At 39.4% G+C, this 22,410-nt stretch overlaps 1 protein-coding gene across 3 annotated transcripts in view; it reads left to right on the plus strand.

Moving 5' to 3' along the window:
- The window catches only part of RPS6KA2 (ribosomal protein S6 kinase A2), a 263,758-nt gene that overhangs the window by 149,676 nt on the left and 91,672 nt on the right, over nt 1-22,410 (plus strand). For 2 of the 3 annotated variants that reach the window (XM_051614751.1, XM_051614750.1), the window contains exons 2-3: nt 11,704-11,820; nt 14,970-15,051. In XM_051614751.1, the coding sequence (XP_051470711.1) occupies nt 11,704-11,820; nt 14,970-15,051 (199 nt within the window). Of the gene's footprint in view, nt 1-11,703; nt 11,821-14,969; nt 15,052-22,410 lie in introns of those variants that run through there. The other variant, XM_051614752.1, reaches the window with a different exon arrangement.

Here is a 22,410-nt window from a genome sequence, read left to right on the forward strand (position 1 = left end):
TAAAAATGTATCTTGACTTAGGAGATTAAAGAAACTGCTGTTTTCTCATATTTGTTGAAATTTTCCCTGGCATGAAAGTTTGGCATGATGTCTGACACAGTGTTACAGTTTTAATTCCTGTTTCATATCCAGTAAGAGCCTTGATTTCTCTGTTTTATGGTGGAAAATCATGGCAGTAGCCAGACAGAGTAAGTGTCCCCACAGAAGAGTGTTGCAATAGTTGACAGAAGTATACATCAGTCCAGAAAGATGAAATGATGGAACCATCTCACTTTGTCTGTTGGAGACTGTGTAAAATCCGTAGAAAAAAAAGGTGAGTTGTTCAAAGGCTGGCCTCACAATATCCAGTATAATGCAACATATGTCTTTTGAAAAGAACCTAAATCCCATCGGATGCTAAAGGAGCCACTGAGAGACATGGGATGGAGGAATTAATCTGTTTCTGAACCCATTAGTGTAGCTTGCCCTTGCAGTCAGCGAAGAGAAAGGGCCAGGTTTATGAAGTCCTGTTTTAGAGGCCTGCTTTTGTCTGATACAAATCAACACCTAAAATCTCTGTCAGCTGTACAGAAGTTTAGACAGCTGACTCAGAAAAAACTTATGTTTGTATGAATCCTACTCTGGAAATCCTTGTAGACTTCAGTAGACTGTGGATCAGTTTTGGCTGAACTGTCGTTGATCCATTTCTGTATTTAAGCGCATCTTTTAGCGCTTTGTTGCTACATATATATATATATATAGAGAGTTGTTTTATAAACAGTACATAAGAATTTTGAAAATGTCATGTGGTATTTAAGAATTTGGCATTACAGTGTTATATGCAAATATTTTTATTTTTGCAACTGTGAAGCTGTAATGATAAGCTCATCAAGATTGCAGTCAGCTAAAGATTATCAAATTTACCACACACACTTTTGTTATACAAAACCACATGGTATGATGGAAATCTCTGCAAAAAGGCAAGACTGGTGTAGCAGTTTGACATATTTGAATTGAGGTAGTCTTCCAAATAATGTTGCAAAGTTGTTTCTTGGCATCCAGATGTATTTTCTGCTTTACGTTTATTCTCATTCCTAAAATGCACCTTTTCAGTGCAGAGTGTGTGTGTGTGTGTGTGTATATATATATATATATAACCTATGCCTTCACAGAAAAGAGGATGTGTGATACTCAGTCAGTAGCTCATTTCCTGGAGATCCACTGTGTGAATCTTTGAGGAACATGAATCAGTGGCTTCTTAGTAGTTCACAAAACCACAAAATGTAATGGGCCTTTTCCTGGACTACATTTCCAGTAGACTGCTGGAGATCTGTTTAGACAGGTACTTGTGTGTGGTAATGCTCCTTAGGCACTGAAATACGTACTTTGGCAAATAATGACCTGGGTCTCAGCCACAGGCATAATAAAAGTACACAGCTGAAGACATAAATATGCAGTTCTAGTATCCCTTGTTGTATATTTGTCCGTGAAACTAGAGCCCAGCATGAGATGAGGTATTGCCATGTACTTTGTGTCATTTTATTTTGTCTGTGCACTTTTTGGATAAGTTAAAAAATTAAAGCTGGAGTCTGCATAAATAAGCAGAGCCTGGATCCACTGCATTTGTTTGTTTTGGCAGCCCAGCTGATTTACTGACTGAGGCTGGACCCCCAGGACACTTACCTAGCTGTGCTGCAAAGCCTGCTCCTCATCGTTCTCACTCCCTTTCTTTTGGGAGCAGTTCTGAGTGTATCAGGATTGTTTACCAGCTTCCGCATTGGATTGCTCAAGTACATACATGCATGCCTGCACTCTCCTCAGCCTAGGTAGATGGCTAGGTATTTAAATGGGATGCTGCATAAAAGGATCAAAAATTGCATTTTATATTGTTTAATATTAGTTTCTATAGTTAGTAAAATCAAAACAGCTTCCTCCCAGTCTTCTCTCAATTTACATCTTGGTTCACACAGGCACAAACTACAGTCGCCCTTATAAGTCCAGTGTGTTTTTTTGAGACCCCCTTTTGTCTCCACCCTCCACATCTTATTCCTCTGTCAACGTTGGCTTTAAATCTTGTCATATTTTCTCTGTAGAATTTCCCTTTTGCCATCTTCTCTCTGCCCGATTCAGCTCCTTTACCTTCTCTCTTTCAGTGCCTTCACTGAAACTCCAAGCTGTGAACAGTAGCATTAAAACTAATTTGTATTTGCCCTGATTGCATAATGACCTCACATCATTCCTTTCCCTATTAATACTCTGCCAGTAAAATGCCATTGAGATAATGAACCTCATTACAACACTTTTTTCTGTAACATAATAGCAACAGTATTCTGGTTTGTGAAGTACAAGCTGGTTAAACCCTTAGCTGATGCTTAATTTAATTAATGGGAGGATGCAAAATGTGCTAGCAGGCTAGTGTTCCTCAGAGAGAAAATTATAATTACCAAACCCTACAAGTGATTTTTGAACACCAAACTGGTATTTTTCCTAAGCTGACTAATCCAATGCTTCCGTAATGTGATTGTATCTTATTACAGCCTTTTGTCCACTCTGCCTTACAGTTCAGGATGAAATCTGGTATTTTTCATTTAATATGTATATAAAAGATGATTCAGTTATTTAAAATCACCATGAAAATGCACCAGAGCTTTGTTACAGTATTTTGTACTTACTGTGCTGTGGAGCCATTTACACTGCTGTAGTGAGCAGTGTTTTATTTGAATCACAAGAGAAATGCTTAGGAAATTGTTGGAAATATGTTTTGCTTAAGCAGTTTATCTTCCTAGTGCTGCTGGAAGTTTTATTTCACACTCAAATGCACTAGTAAAACAGCAGGGTTTTGGGTTTTTGGTGTGGTTGTGTGTGTGGAGGGGGGGGTTATGTGTGTTTTTTTGTTTGGTTTTGGTTGTTTTGGGTTTTTTTCTAGTCTGTGAAGCAGCTGAGTACAGCAATAGGGGAACTGGAGCCCTTTAGTAGTATTTATGTTACTTTAATAGTGGCCTGAACAGACAGGCTTCTTTGCCTGCCTTCCTTCTTATCTGAGCCTAATATGATCACATTAGAGCATTTCATAGTCTTTCCGGTGCCCTTATACTCCAGTTACCCCATGAAAAAGGAAGATGGCCTCACCTGGATTTCACAGATGGAAAGCTGGGACACAGGGATGCAGGGCTACCTATAACTTGTCATGGAAGGGCATGAACAGTGGGTTGCCATCACGTTAAGACTGTCACAGAATCACAGAATTCTCAGAGCTGGAAGGGACCTCTAAAAAGGTGTCTCTAGTTGGACCATCTAGTCCAACTCCTCTGCTAAAGCAGGATCATTTAGGGCTTTCTGGTGAGGGTTGGTGCAGAGCAGCAGTGGGCTGCAGTGGTGGGAGGTGGTGGGAGGGTCTCTGGCAGGAGCCCCTGAAGCCACTCACAGAGAGTTTTTGAGGGGTTCATACCAGAGCGTGCAGGGCACATTACTGACCTGGGAGCAGGACTTGAGCTGCAGTGGAGGGTAAAATACAAAAGCCTTATGTATAAAAGGAATTTGGGTTTTTTAATGTGTTGATGTATACTGTCCTGAGCTTTTGCATACAGTCTTCATAACCCTTTTTAGGAGTGACATAGCATCAACTTGAGGAAAGAAGAATATTTATTCTTCTGGGAGAAACAACAGTTTCTTCTAGGCCCTGGATCTAGACTTACTTGCATTTATTTCCTTGGTGAATGAGCAGCAAGTGTTCTTTTGCCTGTTCTACAATCGGTAGTGGACCTTACAGCTCTTTTAAGATGCAAAGGCCAAAGGCACACCTGTAAACCATGCCAAGTAGGATGTTGATGAAAACGTTCTTGCTTTTGTTTATTGTAGCCTAGTGAAATATAGCTGAGTTCTTTGTCCTTTAATGGTGTGATTTTTTATGAGACTGTTTCTGTTAAAATTCACAAATGTATTGGAGTATTTGTGGAGTGCTGCTGTATGAGTAAGGCTGGCCAAACACTTGTATATTTTTGTGACCAGATGGTTCTGCTTTTGTTCTGCATATTTTAACCCTTTCCTTCCATAGTTTTTTTGAGTTCTTCTTTCTCCATATAAACACTTGCAGTTTGCACCAGGATTAACATAAAAATCAGATTAACTCTGGCTAGTGGTTTGAGTCCAGAGTTGGAAGCTGGATCAAGAATTGGCATCTCACTCTACTTTAGATATATCTGCACTTTTAATAGGAAGATGTTTCTCCTTATGCATATTCACAGTCATTGTGTTGTATGTATTTGTCCTACTCAAAAACTGAGTCTGTAAGACACTATACTTATCAGATAAAGAACATCAGGCTTCAAGACCAAGATGTCTTAATCTGAGCTAAAGGAAAATTCAGTTGTAAGTCACCTGATATCACATATTACTTGGATACATTTCAGATTATTTGTCTATCCATTACTGCAGTATGATATAATTTCATGTTTTTCCTGTGTTTATTCTCACAGAATTCCCACAAGATAGCAAAAAGGAACTATGCCTATTTTTCAGGTTTAGGAGGAAGTAGAAATAAGGCCTAATTTACCAGAACTGCAAAATTCTGATAACTGTATTAGTCCAAACACCAGTATTTTTAAGTGCCTGAGTGTTTCTTTTGAAAAACATTTATTTTCAAAAGGTCTGTTAAAATTTCCATGGCATGTATTTGCAAACATTTATCTTGTAATGCAATTAAAAATCTGGCCACAGTGCTACTATATTTGTGTGTTTTTCAAAAATTTACAGTGAACATTAATTTGTTTCACGCAACTGCAGAAGCTCCCATCTCAGCAAGTTATCTCAGGCTTTCTTCATAGTCAGCAGAGAGAAATGAAGGCCTTTAGGATCTGCCTTCATCTGATCTCTTTTAATGATGAAGCACCTGCTTTGCTCTAGTGACTGCAAAGTAAGGCTAGACAATTAGTTCAAGCTATTGTTTCTTGCACTGTAAATACTTGCGCTTATTTTGCTGAGTCCAACACTAAGTGATTCATCAAAGATACACAGGAAGCCTGGTAGCACAAAAGATTGAACCCAGATACTCAAACCTCCAACTTATGGACTCCAACAATCTATCCAGTTGATTGTATTTGCTGCCTTTGCTCTCTGTGATTCCTCTCTTCACATTTAGTTTGATTTCAGCTGAACTTCAACTGTGGAGACAGGCATTAGGGAGAAGAAAAATAAAAGCAGGATAAAAAGTTAAAGCTGGAGAGAAGGGCTAAAGAGGGTGTAATAGATGTTCTCTCTGGAAAAAGTCTGTTGAATTTAACAGGAACAGAAAGTGTTGTTCTCTACAGAAATTGTTCTCATGTTTCTGTTTGCCACAAAGTTTTCACCTGCTTGGTGGAATTCTGTATGCAAGATAACACTTTCTAATCACATTTGTGAAAGGTCTGAGAAACAAATCCCAACATCTCTAAAAATTATTGTGTATTATTTAATTCTATATGGCCTTTTGAGAAAGTAGGTGGCCTTATGCTTGAAAGCCAAATAAAGACCTGGCACAAAAAGCAAATGTTAATTTGACAGTAGGGGACAAAACAAGCAGCCCCATTTACAGTATTATTGCTCAGTTTACGTCTTTCCAGACCACAACAGAAGCCAGAAATTGGATTACAAACCATTTAAAATTTGTTTTTCATATTTTACTCCAGCTGCTGGAGACTGGGTTGGGAAGAGGCTAATGAAAATGCTCCTATACATTTATTTTTTTTTGATGTGGATACTTGTCCTCAAAGAACTTTAAACAGGCCAGCAATTAATTTCCTGCACTAGGCTGCATTTGAATAGCCTGTTTTTTCTTGACAAAAATTACTCTCCTATGGATTGAGCCAGACTAGAACGTGTGAAACAGAGGTGGAAACCTGGCCTCCTCTTTATCAGACATATCCTGTCCTGACTATTCCCATATCAGAGCTTTACAAATGTTTTCCTGATTAATAGTGCTATTTATTTGGAATGTTGTGTTGCCTGTGACAGTTGGAAGTTGCATAGTTTTGATTGGGGTTTATATTTGGTGGTAACTTGCCAAATGGCAAGACTGGCAACAAAATGAAGTGCGTATCTTGAGCATATGCTATAGGTAAATAAAGATTCACTCAAACTACAGTAAATCCTCTTTAGATTACCATTATTTCTTATTTCCTCTTGCTGTATTTTCATTTATTTCTTCATTGACCTCAGGCCCTGAAGCATGCAAGCCCAACAGATCTGAAAACTGTAGAACCTGTACATCAAAACTGCACATATTTTTAATGGAAATAATGCTTATCCTTTAGGGCCATACATGCATGGCAGTATTGTATGCACAGATCCTGTGCAACTAGGGAGCTGGCCAGGCAAGGAATAAAATTAAGAATTCCTTCTTACTGTTTTGCTAAACAATAGTCATCTTATTTTAGCACAATACCTTTTTTCCATGCAGTATGGTTGCATAAAATTGTCCATTGTTAAAGCAGCTGATTCTGGAATGACCCCCTCTCCAGATGTTTCAGACTACTCCAGGGAGTCTTGGTAAGGACATTTTTTGCGTGTGGGTGAAATATATTTGGCACAATTAAGATGGTCTCTGGATTTGAGGATGACCTTGACTCTGCTCCTTCAGAAACCTGTTGGGGAGAAGCTAGATTCCAAAAAAGGTTAAACCTCTCAGTTTTCTAGGAGATATTCTTTCCATAATGCTTGCTGAAAGGCTATGGAGCAGGGAAGATAAGAGGCTGTATGGCTGAAAAGAGCTTTCTCTCCAGGGAGGCCTGCCCTTTCACGTGACTTTTTGCACCACATTCCCATGTCTGTATCCCTACATTTCCTGATCCTACTCAGACACGTGACAGTGAGTCACTTTGGAAGAGCGTTCTGTGGGAGCTTTCCAGTACCCACTGAGCCTTAGCACCTCTATTTCTGCAAGGTCTGCATGAGGAAATCTTGGAAGTGAGCTGAAACCAGTGATAGAGGGAGCAGCTGCCTCCAGGAAGCAGCAGATGTGTCTGTACCATCCACAGTCACAGGGCAAGAACAGAGGCTTTCTTCTTCTGTATCCCAAAGGAAAGGGGATCAGAATGGCCTTTCCATTCCAATACTGGGTTAGTTGTGTGTCCAAATTTCTGCTGACTTGGGGTAAGCCTTTAAGTGAATAATGCAATATAGAATCAGGCCCTGAATAGGTGGGTTTTTGTAGTAGCAGAGAAACACTCTCCCTTCTTCTTTCATCATGTGTTCTGGTTTCTTGCCCTCCTTCCCCTAGTCTGTGTGGCTTGATCATGTGCTTTCTTCAAGCCACCAAGAACATCCATCTCACTTCTGTCAGAGGATGATGCTTTTTGTGCAAACATAAATATTTAGAGAAGTTTACAAAAGAGTAAGCTTTATCAAGTCAAGCATTCCTGCTAATGCAGTGTTGGGACAAGTCAGCAGGGAGCAAGAGCCCAGGCTGCTGTGCACAGCTGTTGCAAGACCAAACTGTGGAACATTTAGTTTTGACTCCACCAACTTCACTGATCAAAACCATTTTGGAAGTTGGCATGTGGTTTTTTTCCAGATTTAAATATTTTCCATCAAAAGAGCTTCTTTGGTGTGCAGGCTTCATCTGTATTGTGAATCTCTTGCCTCAGTTTTATTGTAATGTGAATTCCTAATGCAGATATGTTGCCCTTGCTGAAACAGTGAAAAAAAATCCATGATAGAGAAGTCTCTAAGATGCAACTCAGCACAAAAATAGTTGGGAGAGCTGTTCACAGTATTTGTGCTCTGGTAATTTGGGATTTGTTCTGATCGTCAGTGCCTGAAAATAATTACGCCACATTATGTATTAGTTTAATGCAGTGAGACTTCAAAAGACATACATGACAGGCAAAATCCCGAGTAAATAAGAATATTGAAAAGGAATCATCAAGCTGTTGGGGTTTTGTTGTTTGGTTTATTTGTTTTCTTAGTGAGGTAAAGCAAACAGACAGATTGAAGTCATTATGGAATTGCTGCAGCAAAATAAGTAATAAGAGTACAGAAATACATGTAAAGCAAATGGAAGCATGTGTGCAAATACATCAGTGTATATTGCCTTTATGGGGCTGTGTCCCTCTTCAGATTCAAGTACTGACAGTTTGGCTTTTTGCTCCAGCAGGAAGTGGATCTGTCATACCAGCTGAAATCCTACCTACCTCTTGGACAGCTCACAAGTAATGTCACCATAACGATGCCTGGTGAAGAGCTGTCTGGCATGCTTTTCTTCAGTGCTGTTTTTCCGCCCCTTTCTAATGAGGAGACCACAGGAAATCCACAGGAAATCCTACCTTCCTAGAAAAATATCCTGCTTCCTCCTAAGGACATGTGAAGCAGACAGCTCGACATGACTGTGTGCATTTCTGTACTAGACAAATCAAAAGAGAAGCATCTTCCATAGCAAGTGGCTCAAGCCTCATTGTCTCATTCTCATCGAGAACCACAGCAGACAAAAAGCAGATGGTCTGATTAAGTGTTAGTGATATTTTTGGGTAGGAGAGTTGCACTAGATGGCCCCCAAAAGCCCCTTCTAATCAATGTTTTTATTTCTATGAAGTTACTTAATCTAACAGGGTTTTTTTTCATTTTTACAATCTGTACTTCTCCAATAAACACTGCTGGATCTTGCATTTGGTCCCATTTTAATTTTCTGAAATTTTAACTCAAGATGCAATATAATTTAAGTGTTTTTATTGCAAGTACTTATAAAGCATGCTATTATTTGGCAACACTATAATTTCTTAAACATTCTTCCTGCAGGATGAATTCTCATCACTTTAATACTTCCAATATATCCTTTTAGCTGAGCACATTTCACAAACCTAAAGAGATTATATTACATTTAATAATATAATGAGAAATATGTTAAAGGCTGTATGCCTGTGACTTTGATGACTTATATGAATGGACAAGTTGAAACTCACTCATTGTTTAAACTTGCAAATGTAGCTGAAGTGACTCCATGGTTCAGGCTGAAATACAATCCAACTGAATTGAAAAGGGTTTTTTTGATTGTGGCAGATCTCATCTACACTTTTTGAGATTAAAACATCAGCTCAGATTAGAAGTAAATCTGAGGAAAACTTCTGGTGTACATATGACTGGGGTTAGTTGTTGTTGGTTTTTTTTTCTCAGAGCTTTTTCTCCCAAATATATTTCAAAATTCAGATCCCTTCTTCACCTCATTGAGGTGGATGGTCCCTGCTGTGCTGTGCTTCTGAGCAAAACAGGAGCAAAATTGTGAAATGTTGACTAGGTGCTCTGAAGCTGCACTGATGAGAAAACTTCATGCAATTTTAGGGCATGTAGTGATAGGATGAGTGTGAATGGTTTGAAACTGGAAGAGGGTAGATTCAGATTAGGTAGTAGGAAGAAATTCTTCACTACAAGGGTGGTGAGACACTGGCACAGGTTTCCCAGGGAAGCTGTGGATGCCCCATCCCTGGAAGTGTTCAAGGCCAGGCTGGATGGAGCTTTGAGCAACCTGGGTATAGTGGGAAGTGTCACTGCTCGTGGCAGGGGAATTGGAACTAGATCTTTAAGGGCCCAACCAAAACCATTCTATGATTCTTTGATAATTGCCAAGGGGGGGGTGTCCACACACAAAGATGGGCTTGCAGAAGCCAACCCACCCAAACTCTGACTGTGTCAAGGGAAAGCAAACTTCCAAGCATAAGAGTTCTGATGCAGAGGTACCTGCCTCTACAGGGAGTCACTTTTAGCCTTAGTAAATAACCACTGAACAAGACCAGTGGCGAGCCTGGCAGTCCAGGTGCTTTACCTAAGCTGTAATGTGGCAGGATGGGCTGAGCTCGAACTAATGTTCATACTAGCATGCAAGTGTCTCAGCTGTAGTCTGAAGATGCATGTCTTTCACTCTGAAAGCTCATGACTTCAGAACCTGGTGTAGCCTTGGATAGCACCATGTAGGTAATGCCTGGTTTCCTTAGAAAACAGCTAATACAGTGTATCAAATTTTTATTCTTTTACTATTGTTTCTCTCACCTAGAAATAATTGAAAAAAACTAGTATTTTTAGTAGCAGGAAGGTACACTGTCTCCCACAGCAATTAAAGCCAGAAAAACAAGAGTAGACATCCTGGCAGTTATGTACTTAGAAAACTTTAAAGCTTTCTGTGAAAATTTCTCATTGGTTTCAGGCATTTCCTTTCAGGCAATCTTTAAACTAGAGCAATTAGGATCAGAAAAATGAATTGCTGTCAGATGATGGTTATTTTCCATGCTTGTGGGAGCAGGCACAAAAGAAAGGAAGCTTTCCAAACCAAGAAGAGGATATAGTCCCTGTTCCAAAGCACGTGAGTGTACAGAAGCAGGGTACAGAAGAGGAGGGATGCAGCTATAGTACAGACAGCAATCTGTGTAATGCTAGCCATGCATTGGATGAATTACAGCTGGTAGAAAGAGATAGTAATTTTTCTGGAGTAGAAGGGAATACATTTTTTTCTTGTTTGGTAAATGAATGTGTTTTGGTTAAATGTTTTTGTGAATGCATTTTCATTTTAGGATGTTATTCCTGTTTTCCCTGCATTGATTTTTACAAATGGAAAACAGATGTTATATTTCCAGGTTTTGTCAAGATATCTTCTTAGGAAAAAAGGACAACTGCAGGAAATTTTCATGTGAAAATTATGGTTTTGATATTCCAATTATTTCTGCTGGGTGCAGAAATATTCAAACCCATTCCTAAGTGAGTAATCCCCTTTGTCCTGGGAAATGAAACAAAAACGTTTTGTACTCCAAATCCACATTTTAGTTGTAGAGGAATTAGAAGTAGTGTGAAAAAAAAAAAAAAGCTCAAATGTAGGTATACAAGACACTGCAGAAAAAAAAGGTGTGTCAATAGTATCATTCCTCACCGCTGTGTCCTTGAAGATCAGGTCCTTTCTTCCAGGTTTCTTTTCAGATCAATGACTTTCTGGGTTGCTGCAAACACTGTGTAGTCCCTCTGGGTCTCACAGGACCCCATCGCTCTCTTCTTAGAGCAACATGCCACAATAACATAAAACAAACTACTAAACCAAATGCCATATGTCACAGAGTGCGTGATAAAAAGTCCTAGATCAACTGGTGCCTTTGAGGAATGTGCATCTATTGACAGTAGAAATGTCTTAATAAAAGAATCTGGAAAATATAGAGCATTTAGAGTTCATTTCTGCAAGCAATTTTTTATTTTTTATTTTCCTAATTAGAAGGTTACTGGTGGTAACTTTCTGTTCTTTGAGGTGAAGAGGGAGAGCCACTTTTTACCAATGCCTTTTCTTTATTTCCTACTAATAGGAAGAATTGCTGCTTAAGACTAAGAGATCTCTTTAAGATGGACTTAAATGATGCTTTGAGGGAGAATGAGAAACTACCAGGAGCTTGAGAGTGCAGATTTGAGTACAAGGCACTCTGCTAGCAAAGTCTGTGATGGACACACCAAGCTCTACAGTGTGTTTCTGTGTTCCAGCTTGCTTATTCTATCTTTTCCTAGTCATATCTTGCAGCACAATAAACAGAAGCAGCAGGCCTGGATGTCCTGACATTACCCTTCACAGCCAGTAACAGGCATGGAATATTTGGGCAAACATTTGTTTCTCTTTTCAAAATTTCATATATTATTGTAGCATCATGGAAGAAGAAATTTTAATAAACAAAATGTTTCCTTAGTATAACAGCTCTGACTTGGGGATTTTGTTTTTTATTATTTTCTTTACAGGAAGAAGGTATCGTGAAGGAAATAGACATCAGTCATCATGTGAAGGAAGGTTTTGAAAAAGCAGATCCTTCTCAGTTTGAGCTGCTGAAAGTATTAGGACAAGGTTCATATGGAAAGGTAATTTTTAATGCTATCTAATCACCTAGAGCAACGATGAAAATGTCATGTCCTTTCTCTGAGTTCATTTACACTAGTAACATTGTAAAGGCAGATAAGCAAACCCAAACCCCTTCTATCTTAATTTTAATATCACTTTGATCTTTTGGCTGGATTCTTATATACAAAACAGTTTAGGAAATAGTGCTTATGGCTCTGGATCTGAGCTTATGAACATCACTGTTTATAAAAGCAGGCAGAATGCCAAGTTTTCAGATTCAGGCAGTAAAGTACTTATAAATGGTTCACTGGCTATATTAGATTGTACAGATGTATTTCATTCTTAACTGCCCAAGTTGGCCTTCCAGCTTTGGACATTTTTTAAGAATGTGTCTCTAACACCACTTCCCAAAAGGAGATCTGCTTTCTGGGATATGCTCCACCCAGTTCACTGGGGGATCAGAGCGTGAGTGTGGACGTCATACCTGTTTGGAGCTGTGTCTAATTAAAAGTCAGTTTCTGTATCTTATGTGAAAGACCAAAGACAGAGCAGCAAAGACTCAGGGGAGGGAAGTCTGCTCTGTTTCTTATGCAGTCCCCAACTACCTAAATTTTCATCACCTTGGTGTCTGAACTACTAGTTCAAATCCATAAGTCTCTGGGGATATAAGTTGTTTAGTTTTCAAATTGTTCACTTGAGGCCTAAATAATTTCTTGCAGGATTAGAGAAGGTGCCTTTGGTGGGAAAGGGAGTGCTCTCAACAGTCTTGAAGGTCACAGAATTTGGGTAGCTTTCTATTTTGGGATTTGGGTGATAAACCCATTGCTCCAGCTAAGGGTGGTTTGCTAGTTCAGGTATTAAAAACATGAGGTGTTTGCATGCACATCAAACTAGAAAACTGAAAGTCATGTGCAACCACGCGCCTGTGCTGTTCTGGCAAATATAGTATAGTGAATACAGGCAGTCAAGTAAGCGCTCCAGGACCACTTGGTGGTTTCAAGAACAATGTAACAAGAATAATCAGAAGGACAGCATCATTTTGCAATACAATGCATTTTCATTTGTTCTATTTGCTTTTTGGTTTGGTGATTATATTTATGTCCTCTGGAATTGCACACAGTGTTCTTGCCTCATCTCTTTGGGAGGGAATGCAAACAAGTGCCCCATCCCATGCTACAGGGAACAGCTGACTACTGACTAGTAACATAAATTATCATTTTGCTTATTACAGCAATACAGGTTATTACAAGCCTTGCAAGATTACATGGCAGATAAGGTATTTCTAGAACTACAGCCTAATATTTCTGCAGATACAGCAGGCTGTGCTGTTCTATGTGCAGTAGAGCTTAAAATAATTATCTTAAGGGTTTGGCTCTTTGGTTTTTTCGATAAAGATTTCAAAGCCATTTTACTAAATAATAGTACAACTGAAAATCTAGTGTTTGGGCAAGCTTGCTTCTGCCTTTCTTCTCCCTTTCAATGAAATGCGAAAATTAAATATTTCACTTGGGCTGGGTAGAAAACTACCCAACCATTTCTCTGTCTAGCTGAACTTCTAAATTAATTGACTTCCTATTAATGCTGAAGCAAGTGATCTAAATTTATAATTAATGTTGATGAAAAACACTTCAGAAAGCCTGCACTCCTGTGGCATCCAGATTTCAAAATTTGTTTCTACAGTTGTGAGCACCGGAGGTATTTGTACATTGATCAGACTAGGAAACAGAAGATGAGAACAAGCAGTATGGGCCCAAGCTCAGCTAGTTAGGGCAGCTCAGCTGAGGAAATCTGTGTATCTCATATGCACAGGAAACATCTTGAGAAGGAAAGTCTGACAAAAAAATGTATGAGATCGTATTGCAGAAGTGTTGTAGCTGTGATGCTGTACAGATGTAAGAGCCCTGGTTAAGGTGTTCAGAAAGAATTTAACTGGTTTTGTTTGTTTGTTTTCAGCTTCTCTAGCTGTTAAAAGTTGTCCTATCTCCCCACAAGTCTTTCTTCAAAGGATGTTCGACAAAATAAAAATCTGTTTACATATTAATATTTTTTTTCAGGAGAAAGTGTCTTTCAACTTGCAAATACTTGGCTAGGAGCCAACTTCCTCCTTTCTTTTTTTTGGCTTTTTACATTTTGAGTGGAGGCAGTTTACAAAGCTGCACAGTTCCTGAACAAGCAATGAATAAAATAATTGCCACAGACATTTCTTATTCACCTAGATATTAATTAAAGTCATAATTTCACCTAGTCTTTGTTAATCTATGTACTTCTATGTTATGTATATGGGCTTGTATTTATTTCTGCATTTGGCTTTACTTCTGCTTCTGTCCAGTAACACAAGTGCTGAAATAAAAAAAAGAGACACTGTGGCCTAGTATTTCTGACCTCAGCAGACAGAAGGAGTCCTGTGAATCAGCTAAAAGATATGTTCATTTTATTTTGAATTATGAAAACACTGAAAAACTAACGAAGACCAAACTAAATTATTGATTCCTTTCTTTACTACCCCTCCAGTGCTCAGATGCAGTCAGGGGCAGATAAGAAATTGTTGCATAGAACAAAAAATATAACATTTTAGCTACAATTATTGTTTTTTTTCAATTACTGATTAATATTGTCAGAGGATGTAGCACAGGAGACTGTAACTCACTTTATTGTAATAACCTATCCATTAATAACAGTAGTCATATTTTTTGCTGAGTATGCACAAACAGTTTTTCAGCTGTATGAACTTTTTGGTTCAGCTACATCTTAGGCAAGTCACCATTCATGACTTCTGTAATAAATTACACTAATCTATTTTTTCTCCTAAATTTATTTTATGGCAATAATTTTCAGACACTACATATTCTTAAGCACAAACGAGACATTACTTTTTTCATGTACAAATAAATATCCGCATGCTGATTTTGACTGTTCACCCATCTTCATTTGAATGTGTAAGAACAGTTAGTAATGTTGAACATATTTTCTTTGTAAGGTGGTAAAGTCTTAAAACTGAAGATTTCCAGAGCTAGCCCAACCAATTGCAGGTGAAATACATATGAAGTACTTTCAGCTAATAATTTTCATTAGTTTTCCTGAACAGTTGTACCTATTCCTCTATTGAGTGCAGCAAGGCTTGTAACTGGAAGTTCAATACTCATCTACCCAAGACATCTGCTTCTTACAGGTATTTCTAGTGAGGAAGATCAAAGGATCTGATGCGGGTCAGCTTTATGCCATGAAGGTACTTAAGAAGGCAACTCTGAAAGGTAAGGATTGGAACAGTGGCTGAAGTCTCTATTACTGTATGACTTTGCAATTTACTTTTGGGGGAGGTTTAGACTAGATATTAGAAAGAATTTGTCTACTGAAAGAGTGGTTGGACAGTGGAACAGGCTGCCCAGGGACGTGGTGGAGTCACCATCCCTGGAAGTATTTAAAAGAAATGTAGATATAGTGCTTAGCAACATGATTTAAGCACTGAATGGGTAAATTAGGTTATGGTAGGGGAATTTAGGTTATAGTTGGACTTGATGATCTTCAAGGTCCCTTCCAACCAGGATGATTCTGTTATTTTTTCTTGCCATTTTTTGCATTGCTGCTGTCTTACACTGTATGAGTGCACAAATATGTCTCTGCCTTGCTGTAGTTAGTATTCTAAAAATACGTACACAAAAAGTGTTACCTGTACACTTTGGTAGCAGGAAAACCAGGCTTCAGAGTTTTGCAGCTGAACACTTTCTTCACTTTCTTGGTGAAGGACTTCTATGGGGCATGTGTCAATTTGTATCACAGTGGCAGTATCTTTCTGTTGCTGAAGAAAACTGAAGTACGGATTTTTAAATAAGGATGTTGCTTAAGTAAAGCATGGCTTCTACTGGGCAGAAAGGCCTTCCAGCCGGTGCTTCTCACTATATGCCTGAAAATTCATGGCAGTGTATTTCCAAGTGCGAGGAGTCTTTCTGAGGTTGTTGAGGTCATACTGTTTCCTAGCTAATGACCAGTCAGGGCATGGTCTGTAGTAGGCTGAGACCAAACGACTAATGTTTAAAGCTGGTCATTGTCTTCTGGGACCACTGGCTGCTACAGACTCACTCAGACCAAAAAGAAATTACTAGAAAAGCACAGGACTGAAAAGCAAACTGAGTTCAGTCTCAGCTGGAGTCCTTACTGTTCGTTCCTCCACAGATTTAGGAAGATCCAGTCTTTGTCTTGTTTCCCTGACCTAGCACGTTACTCTCTTTTTTCCCCTCAAAAGCCTGGCACTTTTTGCAGATAGGGTGGACAGTGTTCATTTTTCCCAGAGCTGCACTTTTGCTCTTTCTTTGACAATATGGGTTTGCACAATGCAGTACAGTACCTTTATTTCTATCCTAATGGGAAGAGAGATTATTTTGAGAAAGTTCTGATGATGTAAAAGTCCTAATTGCGTTAGTATGTCTCAATTTGGAGAACTAAAATAAGCTACTTCCTCACAGAGAGGGTGATTAGACATTGGAATGGACTTCCCAGGGAAGTGGTGGAGGCACCCTCCCTGGATATGTTCAAGGAAAGGTTGGATGTGGGGCTTAATGCCATGGTCTAGCCAGTGTGGTGGAGTTAGGTCATAGGCTGGACTTGGTGATCTTAAAGGTCTTTTCCAGCCTTGGTGATTCTTTGATTCTGTACCAGTAATTGCAAGGCAGAGTTAGAGCAGGTGGTGGCAGGCACGTACGGCATCTCCTATGAGTACTAGTCAAAATGGGGAAGTGGCAAACCAGGTCCTTTCCCCTAAGAAAGGCTTTTCAAAGAAATGTTAGTTTGTAACGATGCTGGTGTGCTGATCTTTTTGTTTGGAATGTAGATGGGAAAGTTTGTTCTAGCAGGACAGCATGGTGTAAATAACCACTTAAATAGTACTGGGCATAATACCTAAAAAGTAAAAGGTCAGGCTTGTGTACACAAAGTGTATAATGGAGTGATTCTCTGATTTCTCAATCCAGAGCAGGGCCATGAAGTGCTCAAACTGAGCTGAACTCAATTCTCAAGAGCATTCCTTACCAGGGAAAACCATCTCCTGCCAGACACAGTGTCAGAGGAACAACTGTGTGACCCCTCTGATGTTAACATATATCAGAGACTTATTTCTGTTTCTTTTGACAACCCAGAACTTTTCACCCAAGTTGAAAATTCACTATTCCCTCTTTTTTTTTTTTTTTTTTTCTGTGTAACTGTGAGGTGTGTTGAACAGAAAGATCTTTGGAGGGGGAGGATTTCTTCTGCATCCCCAAACACATGATTGTTGCTTAATATTTGATAGGTAAATCTGTAATGTTACATTCCATGGGGGAAAAAAGATGTGTATTATGGCAGTATTTTAGGAAATCTCAAAATGTAGATGGTGATTTTACCCAATGTGTTCCATTGGGTTTCTGCTCCATCAGAACAGATAGCCAGAGGTGTTTGCAGTTCCTTGGTTTGTTATGGCACAGAACCACTGCATCTCTCCTCCCCTGGCTGTTACAGCAGGCTATTTATTGTTTTCTCAGGCATGGGTCACAAGATCCAAAAGTTGAGGCTGCTTTGTGAGTTTTCTGGATTGCATTTCTCTCCCATTCAGACTGCTTGTCCCTCTGATTGGTAACTCTGGATTTCCCATTAACCTCAAGATAATTAGCATGTCAGTAGGAACTAGTTTGCCCATACTGGTTTCTACAAATAAGTTAAACTTGACAGCTATTTAACTCAAAGTAAAAAAATGAAGGCAAACTCCCATTGGCACAAGGCAAATGAGAAGAGCAACAATGAGGATTGCTGTCAGTGACCTTCCATGTAACTTTTGGCACAGATGTAAGATTTCTGACAGCTTAATTCCATCTTTTGAGTGAGAGTGCTGAATTCTTGCTGCCTACCTACACTCAAAAAGCCTAGAATTCACTCCAATGTATTTAGTACCATGTCAAGCAATGGGAGCAAAGCCATAAGTACTTGTTAGCACTGTGTTCAGTATTTACTGACAAAAGGCATGCTACGAGACCAATTTCTGAATTATTTTACTTCCTAACACATACAGTACAGTGTGAAGTAGGGAAGTAAAAGTTCTTGCTGCCAGTACCATTGACATGGCCAAAAAAGCCCTAAGTATCACAGCAGTTATTTTGTTTAGCAAAATAGATTTGCAAAACACATAATAAAATGGAGAAATGAGAAAGGAGAGAGGAGGAGGTAGCAAAACTTTTTTTCTTTTCTGGATTAGTCTGAAAAATAAAGCTGGGATAATTAAGAAAATAAATGCTTTCAGGAGTGACGGGTTAAAAGTAGCTTTGTACCTTGATCTGATGAACAAACATGGTAGGTTCCACGGAAGGATTTCCTTTCCCAGGAGCCTGATTCTGGCCATGAGTGGCTGGTAATGTTTATGAAGAAGCAGAAGTACAAAATGGAGCTTCCTGCAGTCAGTCTGCTGCCTCCTGCCTCTTCAGGATGGTTGTCCCTTGTTAGTATGACCCCAACTTCATCAAATGATATATGGGCACAGAAATAAGCAGCAGCCCTCTTCAAGCATTTACAGCTCAAAAAAAAAGTTAAAAAAGAGACTTTGTAGATCAATTGCATTTGTAGATTTAAGCTTGAAAAAAAATCTGCTAAACAGCAGAACTGCTCCTGCTGTGAAGGGAGAATTAGACTCTGAAGTATTCTGCTTTAAATTGTAAAAGTTCACAGAGGCATATGCTGTACACAGAAAAAGTTGTGAATATGAAATTAATCTTTTCTTCATTAAAATTTATATTAAATGTAGAGTATATCTGAATAAGGACCTATAGCAGCATGAATCTTTGAAAGTGAGAAAGCTGCTGCTCCTCTCACTTGTAAATGAGAGCATCACACACAAGTTTTGTTCCTTCATGTCTCATTTCCTTTTGTAGGAACTTGTGGGACCTGGTTTTTAAAGCAAATAACTTTCTGAAGAAACTAGACAAGCATCTCATTCTAATTAATAATTTTAGGAAAACCGTGTCTGAAACATTTGAGAATATTATGTTGGTTAGGTACCAGATGACAAATGCTGCATGGTGCTCAAAGACATACTAGGCACTTAAATACCTTCCAAAAGTGAAACTTTTACCTTTTAGAATGTCATTAGATAATCCTGTCAAATATAATCTTAAAACATTGCTTTCACATCTTCATTACTTTTTTTTTTTTCTTGAAAATCAGATTTTAGATAATAAAATTGAAAGATAATAAAGTTGATCTATATGTTTAAAAACTTACAGTGAACCCTGTCTGCTCAACCTGAATGGTCGGTGAGACTGCAGAAACAGAAAAAATAATAGGGACTCTTTATTCTACGTATACATGTGCTTTGTATTCACTGGCAAAGCTGGGACAGAAGGAAAGGGCATTGATTCACTTATTATTTCTCTCAAGGTGTCTCAGGCTCCATCGGCTTTACTGGATGTGCTTCAGGATTCCGTGAACAAGAGCTGTTAAGGTTGCTTACACTGTAAGCCTCATTAAACAGCCTTTAAATGCCCATAAGTCCTCAACAGTCTGCTAGCTGGAATGAAGAGCTATCTCGAGCTTGAAAATCCAAGTCAATCCCTCCAGGAGACATGCAGTCTTACAGAAAGTGGCACAAAGCCATAATTCACTGATATAATGCTTACGAACTTTGTAAATATTACAGTGATGATCTAGCAAAGGTTATGTGATGGGTCACAAGGAAGTAGTTTGCATCTGCCCACCCTGTTGGTAATAGGCTGTGTAAATCTCAGCACTGGGAGCTATTTGACCCTGAGAACTGAGAGTCTACGTGTTCTGCTTATGGGCTTTAGAAATTAGTATCTCTTTTGTCAAAAGCCCTGAAGAGCTTTGCAGTTTGTGATCCCCTCAGTCTAAGCCAGGCTTGTGGGTTTAGAGTTATGCTGAAGGTGTGTGATGGTTATAGACGCAGTGAGCAGCAAGAGCAGCTCTACCGACTCACAGAGAGCTTGAGGTGTTCTCAAGGATGTTAGATCAATGGTAATCATAGTAATTAATTATAAACTGAACCACTAAGAAGTTACCAGCTGGACTGTAATTTCCATCTAAACCATTGCTAAAATTATAGTAGTGGTTTCCTGGTTTGATCAACAAATGAAGCCGTTTCTTTAGTTTTCCCCTGTATATGACTCAGTTTTCTAAGCACTGTGGTGCTTAGATCTAAGACATTGAACTTCAGTTGATTCTCTCCAGCCTGAAGGGAACACAAATGCAAAAACTCAAAAATCTAAGGACAATTTAACTTTATAAGGCAGGACTTAGAAAGAGCTGCAGGACGTGCCAACTTTGCCAGTCACAATTTAGGAGCAAGCTGGAATAAGTAGCTGTCATCTGAGGAAGGAGAACTTTCCTCCTGTGGGAGGTTTGAAAATGAAACCTGGAATACCTTCAGCTCTCAGTGCTTAGACATCATCTCCGGGCTGTTGCTTTGCAGTGTCTTTGTTCCAGTGAAAGTCTGCTGTTAGAGTAATATCAAAATATAGCTCACTGCATAGTTGTATGTTCATTCGGAAGGCAGCTTCAGCAGCTTAATGTATTGCTTCATTTTATTCTTCCTGAAGAGAGCACAGAACAGGATTCACAAGTAAACCTCAGCTTTCTCCATGAGAAGATCAGTGGTGTAGCAGAAACTGTGATGGGAGTCCTAGCATCCAACAGCACTGGTGCTTGGGCTCAGGCCAGGCTTTTGAAGTAACTCTTCCAGTCATCCCTATTTGCTCTTCTTTGATTTTCTGTGCACAGCAGTTTCAGAGAACACAAGCTGGGGTCCTTCATGATAAAAGTAAACCAGCAGCACGCCCGGTGTCCTCCAGCCTCTCGTGGGCATTCAGGTCATGGGACCAAAGTACGACATCAAGTGTGGGGCAGCTTCAGATCCCAGCACCCACTGATCCTTTCTATAGATTACTGGCTGCACCACACTGCTTGCTAGTGCAGTCATAGGTTAAAACCAAAGTTTCAGACTTTGCTATGAAGACATTGAGTACACCTGTGTTTGTGTTTTTCACTAGGAATAGCATGGAGCTGTCTTAATTTGTTTCCTTCTTTTTGCTAAGTTAATGTGCCCACACCCTTAGTTTCTAATCCTAGAGCACTTCCACGGGCCCAGTTAACAAGAACTGAAAGTGTTGTATTCAGGTTCAGGTATTCATATAGTGATTTCCTAGAGAGCACAAAGGAGATTCAAATCTGAAGTCAAAGGGAGACAGCACTGAAAAGTCTGCTGATTTCTTTGGCAGAAAGAATATGTTCTTCACCTTTGATCAAATTATGCAAGTTTGTTCTAAACATTTGTTGAGTCACACTCTTCTGTCACTGAAATATGGAAAGAATTGCTTCTTCAAAGTTTCTAAAAAAGCAGCAGCTCTTTCAGGTTGCATTTGAGTGTATCTCCTGGCTATTCCAGCCAGTCCAGGAATGGTGGCTGTTTTTGTTTTATTTTCAGGAATGAGTAGTCCGTCATACCCATTATATTTTTGATAATAAAAGCAATTTTCCAAATTGCTGTGTAATTTTCAGTCAATTTGTCATCTACCTCTTTAAAGTTTCAACTGATCTGTCTGTGCTTGACACAGTGAATAAGTAGCAATGGAGACATTGAAACTGCAGATTAGTAGGGCCATCAGTAAAAGACTTTCAGAGCCAAACTCATTCTTCAAAGTCTCCCTATGGTTGACTCGATCAAGGCCTTTCACTACTGCTTGATTTCCCCTGGATTCTTCTTTTTTTTGTCATATTCACTGCACTGTATATCTAATGACGATTATTCCTAAATTGGTTGCTGTTTGAAGATTACCTTTGATATTTTTTATTGTCAAGGAACAGATTGCTGCTAGTTACTTTTGGTGTAGTTTCAGGAATTGAGAGACTGCCCTGACAGTTGTCCTGAAGCCACAAGTGAAATGTTTTTCCAGTTTGACAAATGTGGTGTATTTTCATTTTATCTGTAGAAAACCCACTTTTCCCAGGAAAGGACTGGAGGGTGCAAGGGCTTTGTCAGCCCTCACACCCCTTGCCAGCCATAGCTGGAAAGCATAGAAAGAAGAGAGGAAAGCACAATTTAGTTATATTGGAGCAGGTCTATGAAGAGTGAAGTGAAGCTCCAGCTGAATGAACAAGTCTGGAATGAGACAGGCACCACTGGCTGTGACCACTGCTCTGCCTGCACTGAGTCCCTGGGAGCGAGGACTGGCCAATCACCAGGACAGCCTCAGGTGTTTAGTGGTTCTGCTTTGGGAAACTAACTTATGACCTTGCCCAGATCTGAACCAGGTAAACCCACCCATGTGAAGTTCTCAGAGGGCACACCCTGCCTGGCACTGCTACTAAAGCATCAGCTGCAAGACAACTGAAGAAGTCCCAAAGCCCTTCTCTGACTTAGAGCATCCCAGCAATGTTTTTGTCATTCCTGACAGTTGTTTGCCTAACTCATTCTTAGACTGCCTCTATCCCTACTCCTACAAATTCTTCCCACCATCTGTCCCATATCTTCCTTGCCACAGCTGAGGCCATTAGTTCACATCCTCTCTGCTGAGACCAGTTTCCGCTTTGCAGTTTTCTTCCACATCTTGAAGACCGTTATAATATTTAGCTTCCATCTTTAG

The sequence above is a fragment of the Apus apus genome, chromosome 3 (genome assembly GCF_020740795.1).
Source record: "Apus apus isolate bApuApu2 chromosome 3, bApuApu2.pri.cur, whole genome shotgun sequence".
NCBI classification, from domain to species: domain Eukaryota; kingdom Metazoa; phylum Chordata; class Aves; order Apodiformes; family Apodidae; genus Apus; species Apus apus.